General features: G+C 37.2%; 2 protein-coding genes across 6 annotated transcripts in view; both read right to left on the reverse strand.

Moving 5' to 3' along the window:
* The window catches only part of grin2da (glutamate receptor, ionotropic, N-methyl D-aspartate 2D, a), a 257,377-nt gene extending 256,941 nt beyond the window's left edge, over window positions 1-436 (reverse strand). For 2 of the 5 annotated variants that reach the window (XM_087295417.1, XM_087295425.1), the window contains exon 1: window positions 1-436. The gene's annotated coding sequence lies outside the window, so the exon portion shown is untranslated. The other 3 variants (XM_087295420.1, XM_087295415.1, XM_087295424.1) reach the window with 2 other exon arrangements.
* An 8,120-nt stretch (window positions 437-8,556) lies between these two features.
* Window positions 8,557-25,972, reverse strand: dbpa (D site albumin promoter binding protein a). The gene is given in 4 exon segments (NM_001197060.1): window positions 8,557-8,772; window positions 10,881-11,125; window positions 20,045-20,494; window positions 25,783-25,972. Coding segments are annotated over 4 exon segments (1,101 nt in total).
* Between the last annotated feature and the right edge of the window lie 1,544 nt (window positions 25,973-27,516).

Consider the following 27,516-nt stretch of genomic DNA (forward strand, 5'->3'; position numbering starts at 1 on the left):
CTCAGCTTAACTATTCCTTTATCTTGTCTCCTGGGCTGACGAGTGGAGGCGACAGTGGCTCAGTGGTAAGCACTAATGCTCACAGCAAGGAGATTGCTGGTTCGAGTGCCCTCTGGATCAGTTGACATTTCTGTGTGGAGTTTGCATGTTCTTCCCGTGCTAGTGTGAGGTCAGGTACGGTCAGAACCCATTAAGCAACAGAACAATTAACTTTAAACAATTCAAAGATGGGTCCATAAATAAGAAAATAATATACTAAAAAATGAAACTATTAATATAAAAACATGAAACATTGAAGCAGCAAATACTGGCTTAATGTTAAAACACAAACATAAGCCTTTTGATTCCTTTCAGTTTCCTTTCCCTGTTCCTTATAACGACTTTCTAATTGGTGTCTAGATTTTTGAGATGCAAGCTTCAGAGCTTATTTAACTATGACTAATTAGATTAGGACTTAACTCTTATAAAAAAAATAACTTTCTGTATTTTTTATTTAATTTAATTTTGTGCTTCTCCTTTCCTCATTTTGTTCTCTTGTTTATTTTCTTTCTATTACTCTTTTCTTTTTACGTTTTGTTCTTATCACTTTGTAATTGTATATTCTTGTATTCCATTCTTCTACAGATTACTTCCTGATTTATATTGTAAATTTCTTCTTTTCTAAAAAAAAGTTTGTTTAAAAAATAAAAATATAATTATTTACAGTGAGCAAAATATGTCAATGAAAGACACTTTCAGTAAAATTGCATTTCAGTAAAATGCGTTTTTAGACTAAATTTCAACTTCCTATGTAAAACTGGGCAAAGATCGAATATTTCAGACAAAGTTTAATATTCTGTACTTGCCTATTTTTAATACATTTGCTTTAACATCATGATTGTTACCACTTAAAAGCAATGCTAAAAATTATCTTGTGCTTGTCTGTTCTTATTCTCATTGTCATTTTCCTCCCCTCTTTTTCTGCGCCTGAAGAATAGATTAGTTTAATTTTCACGGTCTAATTTTTAAAACAAAAAATCAGGTATGGGGCAGGTAATAAAGCAAAGGCCAAGGCTGTGTCTGTGCACGGAATCATCTTGTTGTGGGGACTGGTTGGTCTCGCAGGTTACCTTGGAAGAAAAAACTCGAACAACGAGAACACAGGACGCATATGATAATTTCAGCCTGATCTCACGAGAAAACGTAAGTATTTTACGTTTTACCAGTTTAGTGGCTAATTCGTACGAATTCGTACAAGTTCAGTCGTACGAATTGGTACGATTTTAAAAAGGAGGCGTGGCACCTGACCCCACCCCTAACCCCAACCGTCATTGGGGGATAAGCAAATCGCACTAAATTGTACGAATTAGATCGTACGAATTCATACGAATTAGCCACTAAATGAAAAAGTTACGAATTGCCGTGAGATTGTGTTGGATAAATTAGATGCTGCGAGCTTTCTGTTGATTATTTTATTCGAATTTTAATGTTCATAAAATAATTATTTTATATACATATTTTTTCTCTATAGTGATTATATATAAATATTTATGCCCTTAAGCACTGTCAACGAAGATAATTTGTACAATGCAAATAAAAACGATTTCAGCAAGCGAGCGGCCTTGGAGTTGTTTCTAGATCAGATAAGGTGGCAGCCGGAAGTTAACGATTTTTTTATTTATTGTAATTTATTAACGTCTACCCCCACCCCAACCGTAACTATAATGTAAAAACAGCACCGAGGATTATTTATGTTATCGATTAAATTACTCAATAAATTGTGTTTGTTAACACCTTCCCCTACCCCAACTCTAAACCCAACCATCACAGTACTGTAAAAATTATGATGTGTATATATTGATGTGTATATCGCACATCCGGCCAGCATCATATCCAATCTAGACTTTACCGCGGCTCGGAACACTATAGCATGTTGTGGGGGCCCCTAGTGGTTGCAGCCACTTAATTTGCTTATAGGGAGGGCCCGCCTTGTGTGAATGAGTGTGTATGGATGTTTCCCAGTACTGGGTTGCAGCTGGAAGGGCATCAACTGTGTAAAACATATGCTGGATAAGTTGGCGGTTCCTTCCACTGGGGCGACCCCTAATAAATAAAGAGACTAAGCTGAAGGAAAATGAATGGATAAACAAGCGGAGCCTGACATGGGGCTCAAAAACCTCATTAATTAGAGAATAAATATTGCATATTGTTTTTTCCACAAAATAATACAAAACACAAGAGGCTTGAACCTCACTGCAGAAGTTTTTCAGGATCAGCGTGTTCTGGTACATCACTAAAATCAAACACAAAAGGCTTTTTGGCACGTTATGAAAGATGTACGACCAGGCATGGATTACGGACCTCAAGTCCTCAAGGTCTTGGACTGTCAGGGTTCTACAAACCCTCAGGCTTGATGCTGCCAAAATAAGATGTGCAGCAGGGCTGATGGTGCATTTATAATAAGCTGACAACTACAGCTTCAGGCTTATTGGCGAATACAGTAGGAGATGACCACTAGTGCTCCTTGGCAGGCCAGCATGAGTTGGTCCTTGACTATTTTTAGCCTACTAAAACACTCATTTTTACCCACATAACACTACAACCACCAGAACCAACAAAAGCTTTTTTCTTAAACCATCATAGAGCTTAATAGCACTGAGTCATTGCCTCCCCCAGCCTCCCACCTGAACAGTATACTAGGCTGAAAGAGCTGCATATGTGTATGAAATTACAGCACCAAACTCAGAGTAATAATTCTCCCTTCAACACTGCAATAATGCACTATACTGAGCACTACATTTCATATTAATGTCCTATTCATCGTTGCCCACTCCTGGTAATGTTCTTTTTATTTTTCTATTCCCCTTTACTGTTTAATGTTGCTTGCCTCATGCTAAATGTGCACTTTTTAGAAAGTACATTTCGTTTAGTGTCCAATGCCGCAGAGCTAAAACAATAAACCTCGAGTTGACTTGATGATCCGATGCCAAGGCTATAGACTCTTACCAATATAGCTAGAAAAGACATTCATTTTCACACATATCCCTACCTTAATTGACACGACTGTGAGACTTTTCTGTAAAGTGGACGCTATTTCAAGCTTTTCATCTGCAGTCTGTCGAAGGCCACTTGGGAGAATGGATGCTATATTTAAACGCTTTCCAAAACCGACAAGTCGTTATACCTGACCTTTTGGAGTCGTTTGGATTTTAGCAGCTTCAACTCTTCACCTATAATCTAAGATACATCTATGAAAAGACTTTGAAGTATTGTTCAGTGTAAAAAAATGGCTGTGGAACACAACAAAAATAAACCAAAAAAAACTACAGTTAAAATCTGTAACCTGATTGATTGTAAGTTTTCTGAATATATACAATGAATTAGGATTGTCACGATACTGGAATTCGGTACCAATCGATACTGAAATTTTAAAAGCGTCCATTTCCCGCTAACATTTAAGCACTGTTGAGCGTGGTCTTAAACACCGCTGATTTGCCATTGTGTTCACATGAAATGACTGTGATTGGCCGTGAAGGTCATCAGTTCACCAAACCCACTGTTGTTTACTGAGTGTAAACACAAATACATGGAAACTAGAGCCTTTCAAAGTCACGTCGAACAGCTTATTTGTCCCCTGATGAATCAAGGCTTTAAAATGCTCCAGTCTCCCTGTATCTTTAGTTACACACAGTAAACGGAGGAGAGTTCGGTGACCTCCACGGCCAATTATAGTCATTTTTGTTGAGCTCATGAAAACAAGGGCAAATCAGCAGCGTTTAAGAATGTGTTCAAATGTTAGCGGGAAATGGATGTTTTTATAATTGCAGAATCGATTCGCAGACGATGTTATTCGGTTGGCTTCATCGAACATGGACCTACAGCATGCACTGGGGCGGTTTGAGATTCAGCAACTCCGAGGCCATGGTGCTCCATTGGAAAAAAGTGGTTTGCCATCTCAGGTTGAAGGAAAGTCCTTACCCCAAGTGGAGGAGTTTAAGTATCTTGGGTATTTGTTCACGAGTGAGGGAAGGATGGAACGTGAGATTTACAGGCGGATTGGTGCAGCAATGTGGGTCAGTTGTAGTAAAGAAGGAGCTAAGCCGAAACGGAAAGCTCTCCATTTACCAGTCAGTCTACGTTTCTACTTTCACCTATGGTCATGAGCTTCGGGTTAAGGCCTGAAAGGACAAGATCTCAGATAGAAGCAGCCGAAATGAGTATCCTTTGCAGGGTGGCAGGGCGCCCCCTTATAAATAGGGTGAGGAGCTCTGTCACTCGGGAGAAGCTTGGAGTGGAGCTGCTGCTCCTCCACATCGAGAGAAGTCAGCTGAGGTAGCTCAGGCATATGTTTCGGATGCCTACTAGATGCCTACCTAGGGAGGGGTTCCAGGAATGTCCAACAAGGAGAAGGCCTCGTGAAAGACCCAGGACACGCTGGAGGGACTATGTCTCATGGCTGGCCTGGGAACGCCTCGTGATCCCCCCAGAGGAGCTGGTGTCTAGGGAGAAGGAAGTGTGGGATTCTCTTCTAAGACTGCTGCCCTTGTGACCCGGCCCTGGATAAGCGGATGAAAACGAATGAATGAGTATCGATTGGTATTGAATTCAGTATCGTGACAACCCTATGGTAAATAACTATAAATTGACTTTCCCAGAATTCCCTACGTAACGCTTCCTTTTTATGCAAATGTGTTGACATTACTGTGGTTCCATTTATTTGTTTTTTTCTCATCCCTTATGGTCATTGACAAAGGTACAGTGTGTATATGTTAGACTTCAAAATATGGATGTATGACACTACAAACTAACAAAATACGGGAGTTTACTGTAAACTGTAAAACTTTGTCTTTATCGTATTTTTAACAGCAAAACTCTGGCAACAACTCTGTTACCCTAAATTATGTTTTCTTTTTTACAGTGTAGGCATGATTTGACGTAAGCATTCAATGCGCAACAGATGGCATGCAAGCAGGCTTGAAAAGCCCTTTTGCCTGCCTGAAACTGGTTTGGATAGTTGGCCGACGGGGTGTGCGACACATCTGCTGTTAACCTTTATTCAATTAGCTTAGAGCCTGACAATAGTGCAGAGTAAACAAAACACACCAGCAAGGGCCGAGCTGCTATTTCACTTCTATAATCATTGAGAGTGTGTGAGTCAGTGTTTGGCGTACCATTCTAGTCCAGTGGTTTATAAAATGAAATCTGCCTTCTGATCAGATTCCAAGACATCCAATGGAAATTGCCCATCTACAAAAAACTTTGAGCCATCAGTTCTGTTGTTATTCACAGCACAATAGAATCGTTGTCAGTGAATAGGGGTAATTATTTATTGGTGTTTGAGGGGAAAAAGCCAGACCACATTTCCCAGCATCCCTATAGGCAGGAACAGTAGACATTACCAAGTGATGTTTGGTAGTGGTGCACTCATGGGATTCAAAAGTTCATAACAGTCACAAACAGGGAGCTGTTCATAATCCACGTGGAAAGGGATCAAATGATGAATACAATACCCGCAATAACATTTAGCAACGCGCTGCCACCGCAAAAGTGACGCCGAGCTACTAATGCCCATGAAAGAGTTATGTGCACACAGTTACATATAAAAATAGCACTGTCAAAAGTTTTCAAGCTCTTTAAGGTTTCAACCTTCGCTTGCTTTAGAAGCTTCTTTTAAACAAACGGTAAGTCTTTGACTTGGCATCAAAAAAAGCAGCTAGTCAAAGGTGGTAGAAGTTGTTCTGTCAAAAGAAAGGAACAGTCAGTCTACTGTGTGTTTGTTTCAGGTTATAGCAAATTCATACACACAAGGACAAGATTACGGCCCCCCCCATTGCACTTGAGGCCTTGCACAGTCTTGGTGGATGGATCCAACAGTGAACAGGCTCGACAGAATAATTCGAGATGGTCTTGCAGTTACAAGGGAGGTAAGAGAGCATTACATTTCCTTTGAAAAGTAAGTCGTTGCAAGAAAACGCTGAAAAGAAACGCGAGAATTATAATCATAACAACAGCAATGATAATGCAAGCAATCGTAATAATAGAACATCAAGGTTCAAAAGGAAAAGACATTTAATTCCTATCTGTAAAGTAATCAAGTTATATTTATATATTTATATATATATATATATATATATATATATATATCCAGCACAGTTTTTTTCTTTTTGTTCCTTTTTGTTTTTTTAAAACAGAATCTTCCTCCAAAAATAGTTGGTAGTGCACTATTCATTTCCGTGGAATTTATTCAGCTAGCTGGCTCCAAAAAATTGGACAACAATCAAGCAAAAAGAGCCACAGTTTTGCTGATCAGCGTGGCGTGTTTCTTTTCTCTTTTTCTTCAAAGTCATCCCAGACACCTGAGAAAACTGATAAGAAATCAGATCTATATATTTTTTTTTATCGGAAAGATACTACATTTATATATTCAAGTTATGTAAATTACATCTAAAGTCACGTATTCAAGCATATACTCATGTACACACATATATCTAGTGAGAGAATAGTTTAATATTTAATATATAATATTGTACTTTGTATGGTACAGTAGTATTAGGGTGCATGTCTTTTTTTGAGGGATGTGGGGTTAATTTTGAGGAGATGTATAGATATACTTGTGTAGGTCTATATATATATACGATTCCTCTTACAATAATCATAAGAAATCATAATAGAGTAAAGGTTATAGGCAAACAGGTTATGTGCGTTCGGGTCAAGAGACTGGGTGAGCACCATATAAAATGACGGTCGTAAACACCAAGAGTGCTTTTTTCCTGCAGTGGAAAAATACACGAGCATGCGCCAGCATGCAACCCACTCGCTTCCGACTCAACCTGGGTGAGAAATGCCAATCCAGCACCAATCACAATGTCAAAAGCTTGAGGAAGAGAGAAAGAGAGAGAAACGGTATTGCTGTTAAACAGTTCTGTGGTTCTTGTGTTTAAGAAGTGTGTGTGCATATATAAACAGTTGAAGTCAGAATTATTAGCCCCCCTGTTTATTTTTTCCCTCAATCTCTGTTTAACGGAGAGAAGATTTTTTCCAACACATTTCTAAACATAATAGTTTTAATAACTCATTTCTAATAGCTGATTTATTTTATCTTTGTTATGATGACAGTAAATAATATTTGAGTAGATATTTTTCAAAACACTTCTAAACAGCTTAAAGTGACATTTAAATGCTTAACTAGGTTAACTAAGTTAATTAGGCAGGTTAGGGTAATTAGGCTAGCCATTGTATAATGATGGTTTGTTCTGTAGACTATCAGAAAAACATATAGTTTAAAGGGGCTAATAATATTGACCTTAAAATGGTGTTTAAAAAATTCAAAACTGCTTTTATTCTAGCCAAAATAAAACAAATAAGACTTTCTCCAGAAGAAAAAATATTATCAGACATACTGTGAAAATGTCCTTGCTCTGTTAAACATAATTTGGGAAATAAAAAAAAAATAAAAAAAATTCAAAGGGGGGCTAATAATTCTGACTTCAACAAATAGTACTGGCCTCGAAAACCACTTTGTGTTAAAGTGTGTGCATGTCTGTGTGTGTGTGTGGACGTATTTGCTTCAACATTTAAATATATACATGAAAAAATTCTTCCTCTTTCTCTCTCTCTTTCAGTCGCCTTCTCACCTCAGGATAAAACTAACACACATACACCGAATTTTAAGAAAAAAGATACCAAAAACAAGTGCTCGAACAAACCCATGATGAAAAATGTGAAACTATACACTATTTTTCCCTGTTCCTTATCAGCTCCGTTTCTTTCCTCACATTCATCCTATAAGTCTTGTTTTTCCTGACCTGCCCCTGATGTCGAAAATATATCATGTAATGATAACAATCCTGACTTTTTCTTCATGTAGCCCTCTTTCAGTCCAGCTCCCCCGAACCCTCCCACCCATATATAAAATATACAAAAAAGATTATTTCCAAAATCTCATCGCCTGCCTGCTTCTGCAAGTATAAAAATATACAGTTTTCCTATGTCAAAATCTCTTTCGCGCTCTCGCCTCCTTCCGCGTTCCCTCCTCCGCTACTCTATTATAGCTGACCCTAACAGTTCAAAAATATACAATGTGTTTTTTTGTCATAGAAAAAAATTACATTTCTACCACCTCCTTTATAATTCTCTCTCTGAGAAAAATCATCCCGTATATATATAGAAAGAGGATGTTCACAAGGGCTACCTGACATTATAAATGATCTGCCTTTATGATCCGTGAGCATTATGAGAGATTGGATTGCACAGTCAAGGTTAGGGGTGGCATCGTAGGAGAAGAAGCGGCGCTTGTGAAATACGCTTGTGCTTACGTGTAGACCTTGTGCACATCCCTCACGCTGGGGCTGTTCAACTTTGAACCACCATTTTCAAGTATTTGTTTCAACCAAGCACCACACAGCAAACGCCCGCTGCACGTACGAAAGAAAAAGTGTGTGCGCAGAGTGTCGTAGTGCTTACTTGAAGCAAACGCACCGAGAAAACGCTATTCCAGGATGAGTTGAACAGCCCTTGAAACGCCATTTGAAAATCAGTAATTGTCTTTCGTTTGCTTGCGTTCTTTGTTTCTCCTTTTCATAAGTCTCCATGGCGACTCTCGTATTTGTTGATGATGTTGCGACAGCGGCCTAGCTCTTTCCGCATATCGGCGACTTCTTGTCGTAGCGCGGCGTTCTCCCGCTCCAGGAATGCTGCTCGCACTGAAATCTGGTTCTCCTTCAGCCGTCGAGCGTCACGAGAACGCTTCGCTGCTTCGTTGTTTTTCAAGCGCCGACACCAGTACTTGTCATCCTGAAAAAAGAGAAAATTTGTGTTGTTTTGTAATATTATTGTGTGTGAGACAATTATCAGTGAGAAATTGTATTATATGTGCATCATTTATCATCATTTTTGCAATCTGAAGTAGATTTTGTAGTTTTTAAGTTTCATTCATTCATTTTTTTTCAGCTTTGTCCCTTTATTAATCTGGGGTTGCCATAGCGGAATGAACCGCCAACTTATCCAGCACATGTTTTTACGCAGCGGATGCCCTTCCAGCTGCAACCAATCTTTGGGAAACATCCATACACTACGGACAATTTTAGCCTTCCCAATTCACCTGTACTGCATGTCTTTGGACTGTGGGGGGAAACCAGAGCACCTGGAGGAAACCCTCGCAAACGCAGGGAGAACATGCAAACTCCACACAGAAATGCCAACTGACCCAGCCGAGGCTCGAACCAGTGACCTTCTTGCTGTGAGGCGACAGCACTACCTACTGCGTCACTGCGTCAGAAGTTTCTGAGTTTAATAGTTAGAAAAAGTTTTTCGTTTTTATTTTTTAAATGTAAGTTTCGTTATTTTTATGTCTATCAAACTGTTGTGCATATACTTTCTTCACATCTGGCTAAACTAAATATACACTCACTGGCCACTTTATTAGGTACACCTACACCCAGGTACACCTGTTTAACTGCTCCTTAATGCAAATTTCACAGCAAACTGAGGCTACAATTTGCACAGGCTCACCAAAATTGGACAATAGAAGATTAGAAAAACTTTGCCTGGTATGATGAGGCTCGATTTCTGCTGCGACATTCGGACGGTGGGGTCAGAATTTGGGGTCAACAACATGAAAGCGTCCATGTATCCTACCTTATATTAACGGTTCAGGCTGGTGTTGTAATGGTGTGTGGGACATTTTCTTGGCACACTTTGGGCCCATTAGTACCAATTGAGCATCTTGTAAACATCACAGCCTACCTGAGTATTGTTGCTGACCATGTCCATCCTTTTATGACCACAGTGTACCCATCTTCTGATTGGCTACCTCCAGCAGGATTACACGCCATGTCATAAAGCGTGAATCATCTCAGACTGGTTTCTTGAACATGACAATGTGTTCAATGTACTCAAATGGCCTCCACAGTCACCAGAGCTCAATCCAATAGAGCACCTTTGGGATGTGGTAGAACGGGAGATTTGCATCATGGATGTGCAGCCAACAAATCTGCAGCAACTGCGTGATGCTATCATGTCAATTTGGACCAAAAGAATATTTCCAATACCTTGTTGATTATATCTATTGAGAAGGCAGTTCTCAAGGCAAAAGAAGGTCCAACCCGGTGCTAGTAAGGTGTACCTAATAAAGTGACCAGTGAGTGTATATTAAAAAAAACTAAAACATATTGTTTTAAAATTCAAAATTGAATTTATTTCAGTAACAAGTATGTTTTTAAATGTACAACTTTAGTTAAGTAAATTTTTGTACTTTTCATGTTTTACTTTAAAAATAATTATTATAATTGACTGAATAGTACAGCATTTTAACATAGCTCATATTTATTTGTTACATACATTTGTGACTTAACATTAAATTAAATATAAATTAAATATATATATATATATATATACACACACACACACACACACACACACACACACACACACACACATATATATATATATATATATATATATATATATATATATATATATATATATATTTTTTTTTTTTTTTTTTTTTTTAGAATTACTGGCTTTATATGATTTTTTACAAAATAATTTTTTTATATTATTGCATCCTTCATCATAACATATTGTAATAATAACAGCATATTTAAACTAAGTACAAATCAGATATTATTGCTGTTTTTATTAATAGTCTGTATCCATATTTTAATATTTACGTTAAGGTTTTTATTTATATATATATTTTTAAATGTTTTTTTATTAACATTAGTTTGTTTTTAGTTCATTTTAATTAAATACGGTTGCCATTTTGTATCTTATAACGCATTTTGGAGATTATTTACATGATTAGATTTCATTGGCGCATTTATGTCAGTCACACGATGTATCTGTCAAGTCTATTTTTAAATTTTGAAAAACGAGCTCTGAACAGAAAAGCAGAATAGTACCTTCTGTTCATCTGGCACCAGCATCTTGCGGGCCTTCTTGATCATCGGCTGCGGCTTCAGCTCTTCCTCTGAGAAGCGATGTCGGCGCGGGTCGAACGCCTCCTGACCTGGCACACTGGACAGGGCGAGGTCAGCAGGGTCGGGGTCAAAGTTCACCATCACATCAGCCGCATTGGTAGGTGGCACCACCGGCGGAGGAGGGCATGAGGGGCTCTGAGAAGGGTCAGGTGGTACAGTTTGCGCCCCTGTTAAGAAAAAGAGAAAGCGTCAGGAATAAAAACAATGTCGCAAGCCACATGTTACCAGACAGATGAAAACACCACGCGTCTGAGCTAAAAGCAAAGAGGATTATGAACAATAGGTGTGTGTGTGTGTGTGTGTGTGTGTGTATTCCCTGACAAGCTGCAGTGGCATGTTTTGACCACCAGGGTGCGCCAAAAGCCAATGTGGATGTTTGCCAATTTCAGCAGCTGGCAGGCAAGGTCGACAAGGCAACCTGCAGTTTCAATTCATGTTATAAACTCCCAGAGAACAGTCTTAAAACTGACCCTGAAAACGCTCGCTTTTTGTTCATAGTCGTGAGCTTTTAAATTCATTCTGCCTCGCTTTCCACTTTTCATGGCCGGCTTTCCATGTATTTTTCCTTTATTCTGGTTTGAAATATGCTTTGAGGGGAGCTGTTAACGCTGTGATTGGAAGGCGAGCACTTGACGCTAATTATGATACATTAGCCGCAATGGCAGTTTCTGCTTTAGCGGCTCTGAGTGCCTGCTTTGAATCATACCTCTGTAATTTCTTACACAGATATAATGCATTTAGGATCCACACACATAATTAACAGGCAATTGTCTGCGTCTAAGGTCTACTGTTGTGTGCACCTTTACACATGGGCTGTAAATGTTGAAATACGATAATTCGGTTTTATTTCGACAACAAAACAATCCGGCTTCGGAGTTAGAACAGCTCTTGAAAGCCCAATTTGCTCATGTAAACATAATCAAATTCTTTGTAATTTAATAATGAGCTTCTAAGCCTGAGCACTTAGGAGGCCTGCCAAAGATTTGTTTTTCATTCATTAAGACAACACACAAAAGAACAAACCCAAGTGATATAGGAAGACTGTTACGTAAAGCGCGCACCCCTCCCAACGAACCAACGCATTGTCCAGTTCCTGTACTAATCCTCGTCTGTCTAAAATCTAGCAAGGGAAAACAGTGCATTTTTTTCCCATGGGCCTGGACAAGACCAGCTGTCCTTTGGGCCTCTTCCTTTCTATGCGGGAGGAGACAAAAACAAGAGATGCAGCTGTGAGCACAATTTACATACTGTAAAGCAAACATACACACTCACACACACAATCACAATCACATACCCCCATACGACAGGGATCTATCTATCTATCTATCTATCTATCTACCTACCTACCTACCTACCTACCTACCTACCTACCTACCTACCTACCTACCTATCTACCTATCTACTTAAAGTTAAAGGGATCCAAGCAGGCACACGTCACATGTCAAGACATTGATATTAGGTTAGATTTAGGTTGTGATGTTGGGTGACCAAAATTCAATGTCTAGCCAGTGTCTATTTTAGTTTGAGCTTCATTTAAAAAAATGTTATCGTTGAAAAGTTAAAAAAATTTCTATCTGTCAATCCATCCATCCTCCTGTCCATTCGCAAACTTACCCAAATTCTGTTCCAACCTTTTCTATTTTAATTCTTTCTCTATCTGTCTATCTATCTGTCTATCTATCTGTCTATCTATCTATCTATCTATCTATCTATCTATCTATCTATCTATCTATCTATCTATCTATCTATCTATCTATCTATCTATCTATCTATCTATCTATCTATCTATCTATCTATCTATCTATCTATCTATCTATCTACTTAAAGTTAAAGGGATCCCAGCCGTCACACGTCAAGACATTGATATTAGGTTAGATTTAGGTTGTGATCTTGGGTGACCAAAATTCAATGTCTAGCCAGTGTCTATTTTAGTTTGAGCTTCATTTAAAAAAATGTTATAGTTGAAAAGTTAAAAAAAACTTCTATCTGTCGATCCATCCATCCTCCTGTCCATTAGCAAACTTACCCAAATTCTGTTCCAACCTTTTCTATTTTAATTCTTTCTCTATCTGTCTGTCTGTCTGTCTGTCTGTCTATCTATCTATCTATCTATCTATCTATCTATCTATCTATCTATCTATCTATCTATCTATCTATCTATCTATCTATCTATCTATCTATCTATCTATCTATCTATCTATCTATCTATCTATCTATCTATCTATCTATCTATCTATCTATCTATCTATCTATCTACCTACCTACCTACCTACCTACCTACCTACCTACCTACCTACCTACCTACCTACCTAGCCAGTGTCTATTTTAGTTTGAGCTTCATTTAAAAAAATGTTATAGTTGAAAAGTTAAAAAAAACTTCTATCTGTCGATCCATTCATCCTCCTGTCCATTAGCAAACTTACCCAAATTCTGTTCCAACCTTTTCTATTTTAATTCTTTCTCTATCTGTCTGTCTATCTATCTATCTATCTATCTATCTATCTATCTATCTATCTATCTATCTATCTATCTATCTATCTATCTATCTATCTATCTATCTATCTATCTATCTATCTATCTATCTATCTATCTATCTATCTATCTATCTATCTATCTATCTATCTATCTATCTATGCATAAGTTAAAGGGATCCCAGCAGGCACACGTCATAAGACATTAATATTACGTTAGATAAAGTCTGTGATGTTGAATGTCTAGCCAGTGTCTAAGGACAACGTTATTTTGACATCCAATAACGACGTTGATATTTGAAAACGATGATTTGGCTAAAAATTTTGGGAAAAAAGGCAGAAAAGTTTGGATGAAGAGAAGAAAGGAAGACATTTATATAGCATCCAACAGAAGGTTGGAGTTAGGAGGGCTACTGGAAGAAATCCAAAAGAAGAAATGATCATAACTTGGATAAGGATTGGACACTGTAGATTAAACAAGTACTTGCAAGCAATGGGTAAACACATATATATAGGTGTGAATTTTGTAATAACATAAACTGTGGATAATGTGGTGCTTGGGTTTAAAAAAATATGAGAATGAAAGGATCAAATTAAAAGAAAAATCAAGGGTGCTCTCTAAAGGATATACTTGGATAAACATCAAGAGACATTAAAACACATTTATTTTATTTCTTAAAGCTCACTAGATTGGTAAATAGGATATAGAGTGAAATATGTAAAGTTATGGTATGAAAAGTATATGGATGTGTGTGTATGGATGCATGCATATCCATGTATATGAGCAATTCCAGCGTTATGGATGTGACATTTGCAGTAAAATCTCAAAACATGAATTTACAGAGAAAGTCTATGTTGACGTTATATTGAAACATCTATTTATATTTTCCAAAACTACTAACCACAGAGTTATGGGATCAGAAAAATATCAAACTGATAACATTTTTATACTTTAAATGCGGAAAATAAACGTGTTATGGATGTGACGAAAAAAGTTATCGAGTTTACAGTACACAACAAACACTGTATAAATTCTGTTAGTTAAACTGCACAACCCAAAAAAAATATCGCTAATCAAAAGGATAAGAGTCGGCTCTCTATAGAACAAAAACAATTGATTTTACTTTATTTGACTTTTTTATTTATGAGGAAACAGCACTGTTATGGATGTGACATCTCTGCGTTATGGATGTTACAGATGTGAAATTGCCACTAGTGTGATTTTGGTAAATCAAATATAACTGTTTGAAAACATTAACAGACATTTTTAGCATTTTTAAAGCACTGTAAAATACTTGCTTACACAAAAAACTTGAATATTGCATGGAATTGCTCATATTTGTATATGTGCATGTATGTGTGTATGTATATAAATACACATATTATTAATAAAATTAATGAATTAATTATTTAAAAAAGGAAATGGGTGATGAGGGGAGTATAAAGTAATAGGGAACAGTAGTTATCTCTGTCTAAATCCGGTCCACACTCCAGTACAGAAGAGGGCGGTAATGCACTATTGAAGTTGGATGCCAAACGCCGTTAAATATCAAAGAAGAAGACATTGATATTTGGTGGATTTTAGCTTGTGTTTGAAAGTGACCAAAATCTAACGTCGAGCCAACAACCTAAACCAACGTTATATTGACTTAGAATACTGACATTTATTCGTAAGGTATGGCAACCAAAATCCAACGTCTGATAAACATCATAGGGGTAACTTCCACACAACGCCAGGCTGTTACATCATTAGATGTTGATATTTGTTTGATTTTAGGTTGGATGTTAGACATTAATGTTGGCCTGACATCGAGTTCTGAATTTTGAACTCGGATTTTCATTCACAAACAAAAATGCAACATACCTATGTCATTAGGGTACAAAGTCAAACTGATGTTATGTTGATGTCCTCTGCCTGCTGGGATCAACAGTATCTGGATGCAGCCTTTATGATGCAAGCTGAGATTGCATCACTCAGTGATGCAATTTCAGACACAATGCACTCAAATGAAGCTAGTGATATCACTGTGATGGGTGGGGTTAGGGGAGCCCATCAAAAAGCATTGGGTGCAGCCCAGATTGCACTGCACCAGGTCTGCATCCAGACCCCTCTCGCTGGGAAAGTTCACACAAAAAATGAAACTGACCCCTTTTCATGTTTCCAACTATTATGAGTCTGTTAAACACAAAAAAATAAAGTTTGAAGAATGCTGAAAACCTATAACCATCAAATTCTGTTTGATTTACCTATTATGGAAGTCAATGGTTGAGGGTTTCCACTTTCCCTTAAAGTGTCTTCTTTTATGTTCAACGGGAGAAAGAACCTCAAATGTTTGGAACCACTTAAGGGAGAGTAAATAGCGAGTAAATGTTCATTTTTAACTGAACTAATCCTTAATTGTAACTATCCCTTATTATGTATAGAGCACACACAACCTGATCAGATTCAGATGTCCAAACACAACTATTTTACCGTAATAAAAAGACCGGGCTCAGACCTAAATGTCTCATAAAATGTAGATTTATCATTTTAGCTTTCTCTTTCTATTCCGCTCGCCCCTCCTTCTCTTCCCCTGTCTGTTCTTTCCGCTCAGTCTCTCTCTCCATTGCTCTCTGCATCAGCATGTGACAAGTCGACTGCACATGGCCTCAACGTGTGAGGGAACAAGAGGGAGGGGGAGTGAAAAAGAGAGATATTTGAAAACATGCAATAGAAATGCACCTTCCATCTCCTCTCTCCTTCTGTGCAGCATTTACAAAATTCCTCTAATGCATCTGTGTCATAATACAGTGCTGAATTCTGCAAACTAATATTTATATTAATCCCAATTTAACACTGTCTTAAAAATAGAGTCACAGTAGAAGCATTTGTACTAGCACCAATGGCGATGCCACAATGTGCAATCATTAATGCCGCTACATTTCTAGCTAGGTAGGATTTCTTTTCCTGGTAAAGCTAAATGTGGTGATTCCCCACATATTACATGAGGTTATTATTATGCTCTGATGATTATGCTGTAAAGAAACGTTCCTACTCTACACGCACTAGTACACTCGCACACACTCACACAGCTGTGCCCTTAAAGCTTCAAAGCCTGCATTGCCCTGGGCATCACAGGCCAACAGTTTTAGACATCCAGTCATGCATCACTGCAGTCTGCATGAGACTGCCCTGCTCATGTTCACGCCAGCGCACACACAAAAATGTGAACGCGAAGAAGACAAAATATTATATCTTACATTATTAAAAAAAGTCGTCCACCAAACAATTTTAAACAGTTTATGAAATTAATTTTAGCATACTAAACTGTATTTGACATATTAAAGGGATATTTCTGAAAATGTTGTAATCGTTTACCCACCATCCACCAGTGTTGGGTAAGTTACTTTGAAAAAGCAATAGATACAAATTACTGATTACTATTGGAAAACTGTAATCTGATTACATAACTAATTACTTAATGTAAAAAGTAATCAGATTACTAATTACTTTGAAGTTGCTTTTAAAACACAATATACCTATAAAAACACTAAACAAACAGCTCTTTCAGTATTCACTGAAAAACATTACAATGGGTTGATCAAAGCAGTCTGACATATTCAAAAGACTTAAAGGGCCCTATCATACACCTGGCGCAATGTGGCGCAAGGCGCGTCGCAATAGTCTTTTGGTAGTTTTAGCTCGGCGCAAGGGTCATTTTGAGGTGTTGCGCCACACTGTTTAAATAGCAAATGCATTTGCGCTCAAATGTGCGCCTATAGGCGTTCTGGTCTAAAAAAGCAGGCGTGTTTTATTATATATATATATATATATATATATATATATATATATATATATATATATATATATATATATATATATATATATATAATAAGGATATATACAGGATATAAATATAAATGATTAAAATATTACAAAACATATTAATTTCTAGCCTACATGAAGATTTAAAAACCACTGCCTTACTTTCTTCATCTCGGGAGGCTTTTTCAGTTCATTCAATTCGCTTTTGTATAATGTTTTTATTATTAGAAGTATTATTTATTATATCCATATTTATATTTGTTTTATTAAAAACAAGCTTAGATTTGTCCACCTGTCAAATTTTAGACCATATCGGGCATGGCAGGTGTATTTGGAAATAACTCAGTATTTTGACCACACTTGGTTATTATTGTTCATTTATTCGTTTGCTGGAAATTAGAACTGAATTTAGAAATAGTTTTGAAACAAATCTTTGCGCTTAACAAACAAAATTAATTATTTATTGGCTAATTGATGTCTGTGCGTAAAGGTTTCCCTATCCACGAGAGCAAAAGCGAAAGTGAACTTACTTTACGTCAAAATGCGCTTATGGCGCGACGCAGCTGGCTCTTAAAGGGAATGGGAGATGAGACTCTAATTGGTTTATTCTCAAAACACAACTATAACTCATTAAGAAAATAAACTCAACCCTTTTAGACTCAACCATGGCGCAAAGCGGATTTTCCTGCCCTTAAATTAGCAAAAATGCGTTCTGACATGCCCTGAAAGCGTTTGCGCCCTGCGTTTTGCGCTCTGCGCATGGACAGTCAAAATATTCAATTCAATTCAATTCAGCTTTATTTGTATAGCGCTTTTACAATGTAGATTGTGTCAAAGCAGCTTCACATAAATGGTCATAGTAACTGGAACAGTGTGGTTCAGTAACTGGAACAGTGTGGTTCAGGTTTTAGTGTTTAAGTTCAGTTCAGTTCAGTTTAGCTCAGTTCAGTGTGATTTAATCATTACTGAGAGTTCAAACACTGAAGAGCAAATTCATCGATGCGTAGCTCTACCAATCCTGAACCATGCGAGGCAGTGGCGACAGCGGAGAGGAATAGAGCCCAAAGAGTTCGTTCAAAACTAAAAATTCTCTCATCATTCACTTGTTCCAAACCTGTTTGTCTTTTTGTTAACACTTAAGAAGACAAGAAGAAAACTGGACAGCTGTAACCACTGAAATCGATAGTATGCAAAAGCACTGCAGTGTTTTGGTGATCTTTGTTTGTCTGAGGTAATTAGTAGGGATGCTCTGATCGATAAGCTGGAGATCGGTATTGGCTGATAAGCACAGACTCAACTGGTACTCGCTTATCTGGCCGATCGCATAAAACAATCGTAAGTGTTCGTTTACAGGTTTACAAGCAGAAGAAGATGCATTTTAACTTGTCATGCGTCAAAAATGCACTCCAAACTTTTTCTTCATTGAGGCATGTTGAATAATTTTTCCATCAATTGCAATTTTTCCAAATAGCATTGTCAGTCATTTTTCTTATCAAATGGTTTCCGTTTAATCTATTATTTTCTGTAAAGCTGTTTCTGACCATGACTTGTCCACACTAAATGGTTATAAGAGACGTGTTTAAGGAATTATATGCAACATTCTTCATTCATTCTTTTTGGAAAGGAAAAAGCTCCACTTAAATATCGTACTTAGGTCGGTGCCAATAGCCTAGTGGTTAGTGCGTCGACACATAGCACCGAGGTGCTCGCAGCGACCTGAGTTCAATTCCCGTCTCGAGGTCCTTTGCTGATCCTTCCCCTATCTCTGCTCCCCACACTTTCCTGTCTCTATATTTCCACTGTCCTATTAATAAAGGTGAAACCCCCTTAAAAATAATTATTATAAAAAATATATACCAGACTTAGAGGGAAAATGTGCTTTATGCACTGTTAAAGTTATATTAAACTTGAAGCATCAGAATCAGTATTTCTGTATCAGCTCCAAAAATTCTGATCGGAGCATCCCCAGTAACGAATTTGTATGCACAAAAGACACAATATTTGTGAACAGCCTCATGAGCAGCTACACTTCTCTTCACATTGAGAAGATATCTTCACTTCCAATCCTGCACAAAAATTCAATTTAGGCTGTTTAGGCTGAGTTTAGGCCGTAGGTGTTTTTTGGCGCCAGTGTCCTCCTTAGTGACGAGTATAGTCCTAGAATGCTTTCTGTTCACGTGCTTAAACATGTTTCTGGTCGAGGTAAAAGCAGTCGAAAGTTCTTTAGAGACTGGACATAGACTGCATTTTACAGCAATATTTGTATAAAGTATTAAGTATTGTGTTTATTTCCACTTGAAGAAGCAACCACTCTCGTCAGCAGCCTTTTCAGCTCACGTTCTCCAGCAATTTAAAAGCACATACTTATTAACTGCTGTTGCAGTGGAAAATGTGATTTTAAAGAAGCATTTTTTTTCTTCTAAAAACTATATTCGTAACGTAAGTAATGCAATTACATTGACTTTAGTAACTGTAATCAAATTATACAAACTCAAAATGTAATGCGTTACATTACTGTGTTCCTCAATAATGTAATTAAAATACAGTAATGCACTCCTGAGGAATGCGTTACACCCAACTCTGCTGTCCACCCATTCTAAACAAAAAGATCTATAGACTAATGTTGGAAACTGGTAGCCACTGACATTTATAATATTTGTTTTCTACGATGGAAGTCAATAATTTCCAGCAATCGTCAATATATCCTATTTTGAGCTCAACAGAAAGAAGAAACCCCCCAAAAAACCCTTTGCATTACATTTTTACTCAAACTATCTATTTTATTATGAAAAACTCGCAAGCGTTCTTACCATGCAGACACTCTGGACCTCCCAGCAGTCCAGGGCCCTGTGGCACGTCCAGACCCAGTAAAGAGGAAGATGAAGACGACGAGGAGAGGGAAGATATGGAGGAGGCTGAAGAAGAGCATGGCGGAGAGGATGAAGGTGGACATTGGGAGCTCTGGCTGGGTACGGCTGACTGTGTGCTCTGAGATGGGACCTGTGCGGCCGTACTGCAGGTGTTCCCTGATGGCATGCACCCCATCCCGTTCTCCGTCAAGAACTCCTCCAAGTCCATGTATTGTAGCTGGAAGAGGCCGCCGTCGCATGGCAAGGTGCGCTCCCATAGCAATGGGCCCAGGAAGGCGGACTGGTTGGTGGAACGCAGGACACCATTTCCACCGTTCATACCTCCACCTCCACCACCACCTCCACCCAGCGAATCCTCATCAGAGTCTAAAGGTTTGTCTTTATCTGAGACTAGAGGAAAGAACAATAATGCAATAAATCTTTTGAGTAAACGAGCAAACAATTTATTAAAAAAAAAACATCCACACTGTGAACGTCTAAGCTTTAATATTAATAGAAATGAATTAATAGGATTGTTTTTACAAGACATTTTGATACGCTTGATGGTGATCATTAATATTAGGGGTGTCAAAATAAATTGATTCATAGATGCACTGCGATGCAGACTCAAACAATTCGGTGTCGGTTCATTTATAATCATAAACGGTTAATATATACTGACGTCATTTATCACATATGCTTTATATGGCGACAGCTTATTATGGCGAGGGAGGAGACCACAAGTAATTAAAACACTCCAACTACTTTAAAACTATTATTAAAAAGCAGATAAACTGTGGCTCACTGCTTGTGAGTTTGCTGGATAGTCTTTCATTGACAGGGAAGTACATAAGAACCAAGCTCCCTCTCACTCTCTGTGGCCCCTTTGTTCGTGAGGTGACGTTTTATCTTCTCTCTCGCTCTTACAACAATAAGTTACCTGTGGATCCAGACACGAGCGTTTCTGCAGTGCGAGTTTTCTCTACCGCATCACATCTGTAATCGATTAGCTGATCAGTGCGGTTGTTTAATATCAGTGTCCGTGTCACTGTTTGCTTAACAGAGCCAACTGCATCCTTTTCTGTTGAGCGTGCTATCAATATTAGGTGTTTAAAAACTCGCTCAACAATGCTTAAAAAACAAGCGGGATAATATTTATATTCGTTTATTTGATTTAAATGCTCATGTTGTTCTGTGCATGTCCTTGAGTTTTGTTTGATACATTCAAAAAGAGTGTTTTCTTTGATCAGGTCAAATTAAAGGTACAGTACATATATCCGACTGCTTGTATTAAAGGACAAAATAGCATTACAAAGAGCATTTAATTTAAATATATTCATAAATGAGAAATTTTAATACAAGAAATGTGTTGCTAAGTAAAATATCGAATTGTTTGTGGAAAGCAAAGTCAATGCACCGTAGTGCACCGAGATATCGAATTGAACCGAATCGATGGCATGATAATCGTAACCGAACCGAACTGTGAGAACAGTGTAGGTTTACACCCCTATTTTAAATCCTTGGAAAGTTTTTAATATTTAGATTTGTTTTAATACATATGAACATTTATATCTATTTGTTTATGTATTATATCATCTTTGCATCGAATTACGTAAAACTAAAGCGCTTGTGTGAGGTGTTTCTAATGCAGCGTCTTTTGGGCAGGACAGTAAAATTTAAGTCGTGTTTTCTTTTATCTGCCGTTATCGATCTCATTTTTTTTTTTTTGAGTCTTTAAAACACCATTGTTTAGTTTTTCTTTAATTATTTCAGCAAATAGGATTGTAAAAAAAAGTATTTGTTGTACCAGAGTATTTAATTAATTCGATACCTTTTTATACCTTTTTAAAGACTTTTTCCATTCATTTTAAGTCATTATAACCACTTAGACCTTACAAACACTGGCAAGATTTTACCTTACTGTATATTTACTAAATAATAACTGCAGAACTGCAGAAATAATGGTGTTGCCTTGGTTACTGCAGTAAACAAAGCAGCACGATGTCAAATCTAGTAGGATTTAATTGATTTCATAAACTACACAGCATCCTGATATTCGCAGATTTAATTCGGGCAAACTTTAGTATACAACTAAACATTGTATAATTAAAAATGATATAAAATTGAATATCTTGCAAAATAGCAATTAAAACTTTAAATATTTTTTAAGGGCCTTAAATTGCTCTACATTGATTTATCAACTTTTAATACTTCTTTAAGACCTTGTGGACACCATGTGTACTCTCTAGGCCTGCACAATATATGGTTTGAGCATCCATATCGCAGTGTGTGCATCCACAATAGTCGCAAGACATTCAAGTTAGTTGACCAGAAACCACAGATATAACACATGATATTTTTGAAGACGCTGTAGAATTGAACTATAATAGACTAAAAGTTTATCATCTGCAGGTGTTTTAAGGCCTGTAACTATGTGACAATTTTAATAGTGCATAAAAAATAATTGTATTGAATAATTTGTATGATGAGGACTATGCAAGATATTTTTCATTTGATTATTCAATTTATGTACTAGAATACTTTTATATTCTCCCCAGAAAACCATAAAGCACTGTTTATATTACTTTAATATTTGTTCCACTGAGATTATGGCTTTGTTTATTATGAATTGTTTGTTTATTATATGCACATAATAAATGACAAAATATATATTTATATTTCACTCTCCTACAAAACCATCCCAATACTAACCTAAATTAAAGACTTTCCAAATAGAGATATTCAAGTCATCTAGTTAAATCTTATTTATATCGCAGAGAAAAAAAAATATTGTTACGTCAAAATTTTCCAGTGACGTGCTGCCTCTAGTACTCCCCTGTTCACTGTGCTCCAAGTTTACCCGACTATGACGACTACCGCTATACTGAGAAACCCAGAAATGTGAAAAGGGTCCATAAACTGTAATTTACATTAACAGAAATCTGATATTTTGTTCAAATTAATTGCAAGTGTCAAAACTCTGACTAAACCATCTTTGGTTCCATCAAAATTTTCCGGTCAGATTTTTTATTTATGAGTTAAATACCCTCGGTGGTAAACACAACTTGACAGTACTTGGTCATTGTAATGTAATCTGCAAACTGCACCCCAAAAATGTAAATGTCTAAGATGTTACAAAATGCAAATTCTAAAGCAGTTATCTATAACTTCCATACATTATAAATTATTATATTGGTTAAGTGATATTTTTGTATTTTTATACCATATTATAGTATTTATTAATTTCATATATTAATATTTTTTTCTTTTTCATTTTAGTATTTCTGTTTAATAAATTTTGTAATATTAGACTATTTATTTTGTTATTGTAGTACTTTATTTAATTACACTTATTTTTAGTTAATTTCCAGGGTAAAACTCCAATCCAAATGCAGTTTATTTATTTGTTTATTTTATTGTATTTTAATAGATTTATTTCACAAAAACCTTTTGGTTAATATTGCATGCTTATTTTTACATTTCAATTATCTTTGCCGTCGCCTAGAACCCCATTAAAAGTCTTAATTTAATAAAATAATTTATTTTAATTATTTAGTAAAACGAAATAATTTAATAGTGTAATGTAATAATTTGATATATGGCGACGCGGCGGCGCAGTAGCTAGTGCTGTCGCTTCACAGCAAAAAGGTCGCTGGTTCGAGCCTTGGCTCGAGTTTGCATGTCCTCCCTGCGTTCGCGTGGGTTTCCTCCAGGTGCTCCGGTTTCCCCCACATTCCAAAGACATGCGGTACAGGTGAATTGGGTAGGCTAAATTGTCCGTAGTGTACGAGTGTGAATGAGTGTGTATGGATGTTTCCCAGAGATGGGTTGCAGCTGAAAGGGCATTCGCTGCGTAAAACATAAGCTGGATTAGTTGGTGGTTCATTCCACTGTGGCGACCCCGGATTAATAAAGAGACTAAGCCAAAAAAGAAAATGAATGAATTTGATATATTTTATATATGCATAAACATTAGATTAGTCAGTACTGAAGCCAAATATGGAGCTTATCTAACAAAATAACTTATGATAACGGTCTAAAAACTAGTACAGCCAAATTTATATGTTAGAAAAATATTTAGCATATTTAAAAGAAAATATACAACCTACATAAATTTTTCAATTTTTTGCTTCTCTCGATTTTTCCTCGTTTTAAAATCTGTATTTTATATGTTTGGTGACTAAAATATCATTTTAACAAACATATCCGTTTAATAAGCTGTTTTGTTCAAATGCACCAAAATACTTTGACTATATTCACTGAGAAATGGATAAAATTATTTATTTTCAAAATTGGGTGTACTCAATTATGCTAAACACTGTGTGTGTGTGTATATATATATATATATATATATATATATATATATATATATATATATATATATATATATATATATATATATAATTTATTAGTAACTTTTAAAATTTAATAGATCTGTCAAATTGAATCTTTAGGGAATTTCAAGATCCTTTTTAAACGATTTGTTATATTGCTGTGGAAGCCTTTAAAATCCCTGTATTTAGTGTTTTTTCATATTCATAGTTAAGTAGTAAACAATATGTCATTTATCAGTTATTGGCCATTAAATAATATCAGTTAAATTGCCAAAAAAAACAAACAGCTACAACAGAAAGGGTTTTAATATTGACGCATCCCTAAAAATGACCACAAATAAACATGGCACCCGTGCATAAGGGCCCACAGTGGGCTTAATGAATAAACAAATCTCATGGCAGTGTGTGACCCTTGAACTGCTGCACTGCTGCACAGCTGCACAGCTGCAGAGGGTTCGGAAACACACAATGCCATCTCCATGGATGAAATGCCAGGGGCCAAGATGGAAGTCTTTCTCTATTTTTCTCTGCCCGTCGCTCAGATGGAGAGATGGTAGAGATGAGAGATATGAGGGAGGGGGCAAATGAGAGTGCTGCATGAGTGCTTCTGAGGGAAGCAGAGAGCTGAGCTGTCATCTCCAGTGCAGGGGCTTTTGAAGATGGAGCTGGGGAATATGCACTGCATAGCAATAGCCGAGGAGGGGGGGAAGCTGTGTTTTACTATATAACAAATGAAAAGAATGTTCAAATGGCAGTAGAAAACAATAATACATTGGAAAAAGAAAAGGATTTTGATGGGACGTAGGAGTTTCACCCAAACAAAGCACTGCAGTGGAAGCATCATCTGATTAACAAACTCATATTTAGCAAATGAACAATATATGACAGATCTGGAGATTGACTAAAGGGGCTGTCAAAGTATACATTCCTCCTCTTCCCGATTCCATTAAACTGACATAACGTGTATTATCCACATGAGGGCGCGATTGAGCGAATAGCAATGTGTACATCCGTATCAAGACAACACCTCAATGCATTTTAGGATGGCATCCCTTTAATAGCAGCCATGGGAGCTTCTGAGATCCCTTTAAGAGAGGGGAGAGGCCCTTAATTTCGTTCATTTGCAATGAACTTGTTAATTGACATTATTTGTCGACAATTTATCCGTTCAGTTGACTTAAAGCCAGTCTCATTGAGCTGAAGAATTGACGATGCTTCCTGGATGCACAGAGCTCTTGAGGGAACAAAAGTTAAACAGCTGAACTCTTCTGGTAATATAACTACATCAAACAAATTATATTGTGTATGACAGATTATTGTAACAACAAAAACAACAGAATTAAGTGAATAATTAAAGAGTCACACCTTTCATCTCACAGCAGTCCTTCCCTCTCTGGTCCCCTTTAATAGGCAGCTGAAGAAGGGTTTTCAGATTGGCCATGGAATTATTCAGGTGGCCATTGGTGGTGGTACCTGCAGGGTTTGCAGGACCGAGCTGTGGACTGGTCCCTGCTGGAAGGTCAGGTGGTAATATTTGAGAAATTGGCCTGGACATTCCTCGGTGAAACACCTTGTCCAGGTTTAACCAGTTAATGTCTTCAGACCACTGGACTGTTGAGCTGCTTGACAGAATCAGACGCTTCAGTCAAAAGTAGAGATGCTTTCTGAGTTTGGCAGTTGAGGTGTTTGTCAGGCTGTGTATGGAAGTTTATGAGCATTTAAATTCGTATTCAATTGCGTTCCCATTAGATAAAAACTGAAGTGATTTGACGTCCAATATGGTCCGCTCAAGTGAGAAAGATGCTGGAGTTGTACTTCATCATCTTCAAGCGCACTGTCTCCTTTGAAAACAATATTGTGGAGATTGTTTCGGAAATGTCCGTGGGGTCGCCGCTCATTTGTTGACGTATGTCATCGCATTTAACTGGTGCTCCTCGCGGCCAGGACAGAAATATTCCCCGAAAAAACGATTGAGTTGGATTAGACGGGCGTCCATGGAGGCTGAGATACAATTCAATCCCACACAGTCGACATGAAACTGCCTGTAAACTACAATATCAGAGTCGAAATATAAAAAAACTCCGTGTGCAAATAAAAAAGATGATTTCCCTCTTTAAAGTATAAAACAATCAAACGTGAGCTATGACGGTTAAGACTGATGGCTGTTATTATTCCTGTGCCCTTCTTTGTTGCTCTCTCTCTCTCTCTCTCTTTCTCGTTATTTTTGTAGCTAACCTCCGCAACCTCTTTCTTTCTCTCTTTTTCTCCCTCTCTTTCTTTCTTTGGGCACTCGGTAAAGCGAGCGCTCGGTATCGTAGCAAGAGTCAGCTGGAACGTACACGGGCAGCGCTCGTGACATCACCTCTCACGGGGGAATGGCACTAATGGGCGGGGCTATTCATTATTCATTATGCACACCTCCTCTATCGACGCCCACAGGGTGATAAATGAGGCGCTCTGGCCAATAGAACGCGTCTTGATTTACATATTAAAATCAGGCCAGCCCCGTTTTCGCTAACCTCTTCTTTGCCGCGGCATTTCCATAAATCGAATTTATTGAAACGGAAGAACACATATACACTCAAGCTCAAAGGCAAAGCTCGATGTGGAAATCAATAATTACATTTGTTTATTTGTTTTAATGTTTTGTGAAGAAGCAGATAGTTTACGTTTATGTATATTTATTTAAATTTGAATGACAAATGTGTTGGTTTTGTGCATTTACTTAAGATTTAAAGACATGCATAATATGGAAATGTATATTTATTTTAATTTACAGTATTCAGTACAGTATAGCGAGTTGTTTTTGCATGAGTTAAGCTTGTAATTGTAATAACATATACATAATAATAATAAAAGCACCAAGTCATTGATCTTAAAAGTCCTAAATACATCTCCTAGCACGGTCTGTGTTCGAGCGAACTGCCCAGTATATCGCCTGTTGTATTGGATAATGTACCTACAAAATGTAAACACTTGATAAAACTAGCCAAAACATAAGCAGCTATTACAATCCGCAGTAAGTTTTTTCCCTTCAAATTCAATGTGTGGCTCCTAGCATCGTTAACCACCATCATATTCATTCATTCTCTCCTATAT

The sequence above is a fragment of the Danio rerio genome, chromosome 19 (assembly GCF_052040795.2).
Source record: "Danio rerio strain M-AB ecotype USA chromosome 19, GRCz13ab, whole genome shotgun sequence".
In the NCBI taxonomy this organism is placed as follows: domain Eukaryota; kingdom Metazoa; phylum Chordata; class Actinopteri; order Cypriniformes; family Danionidae; genus Danio; species Danio rerio.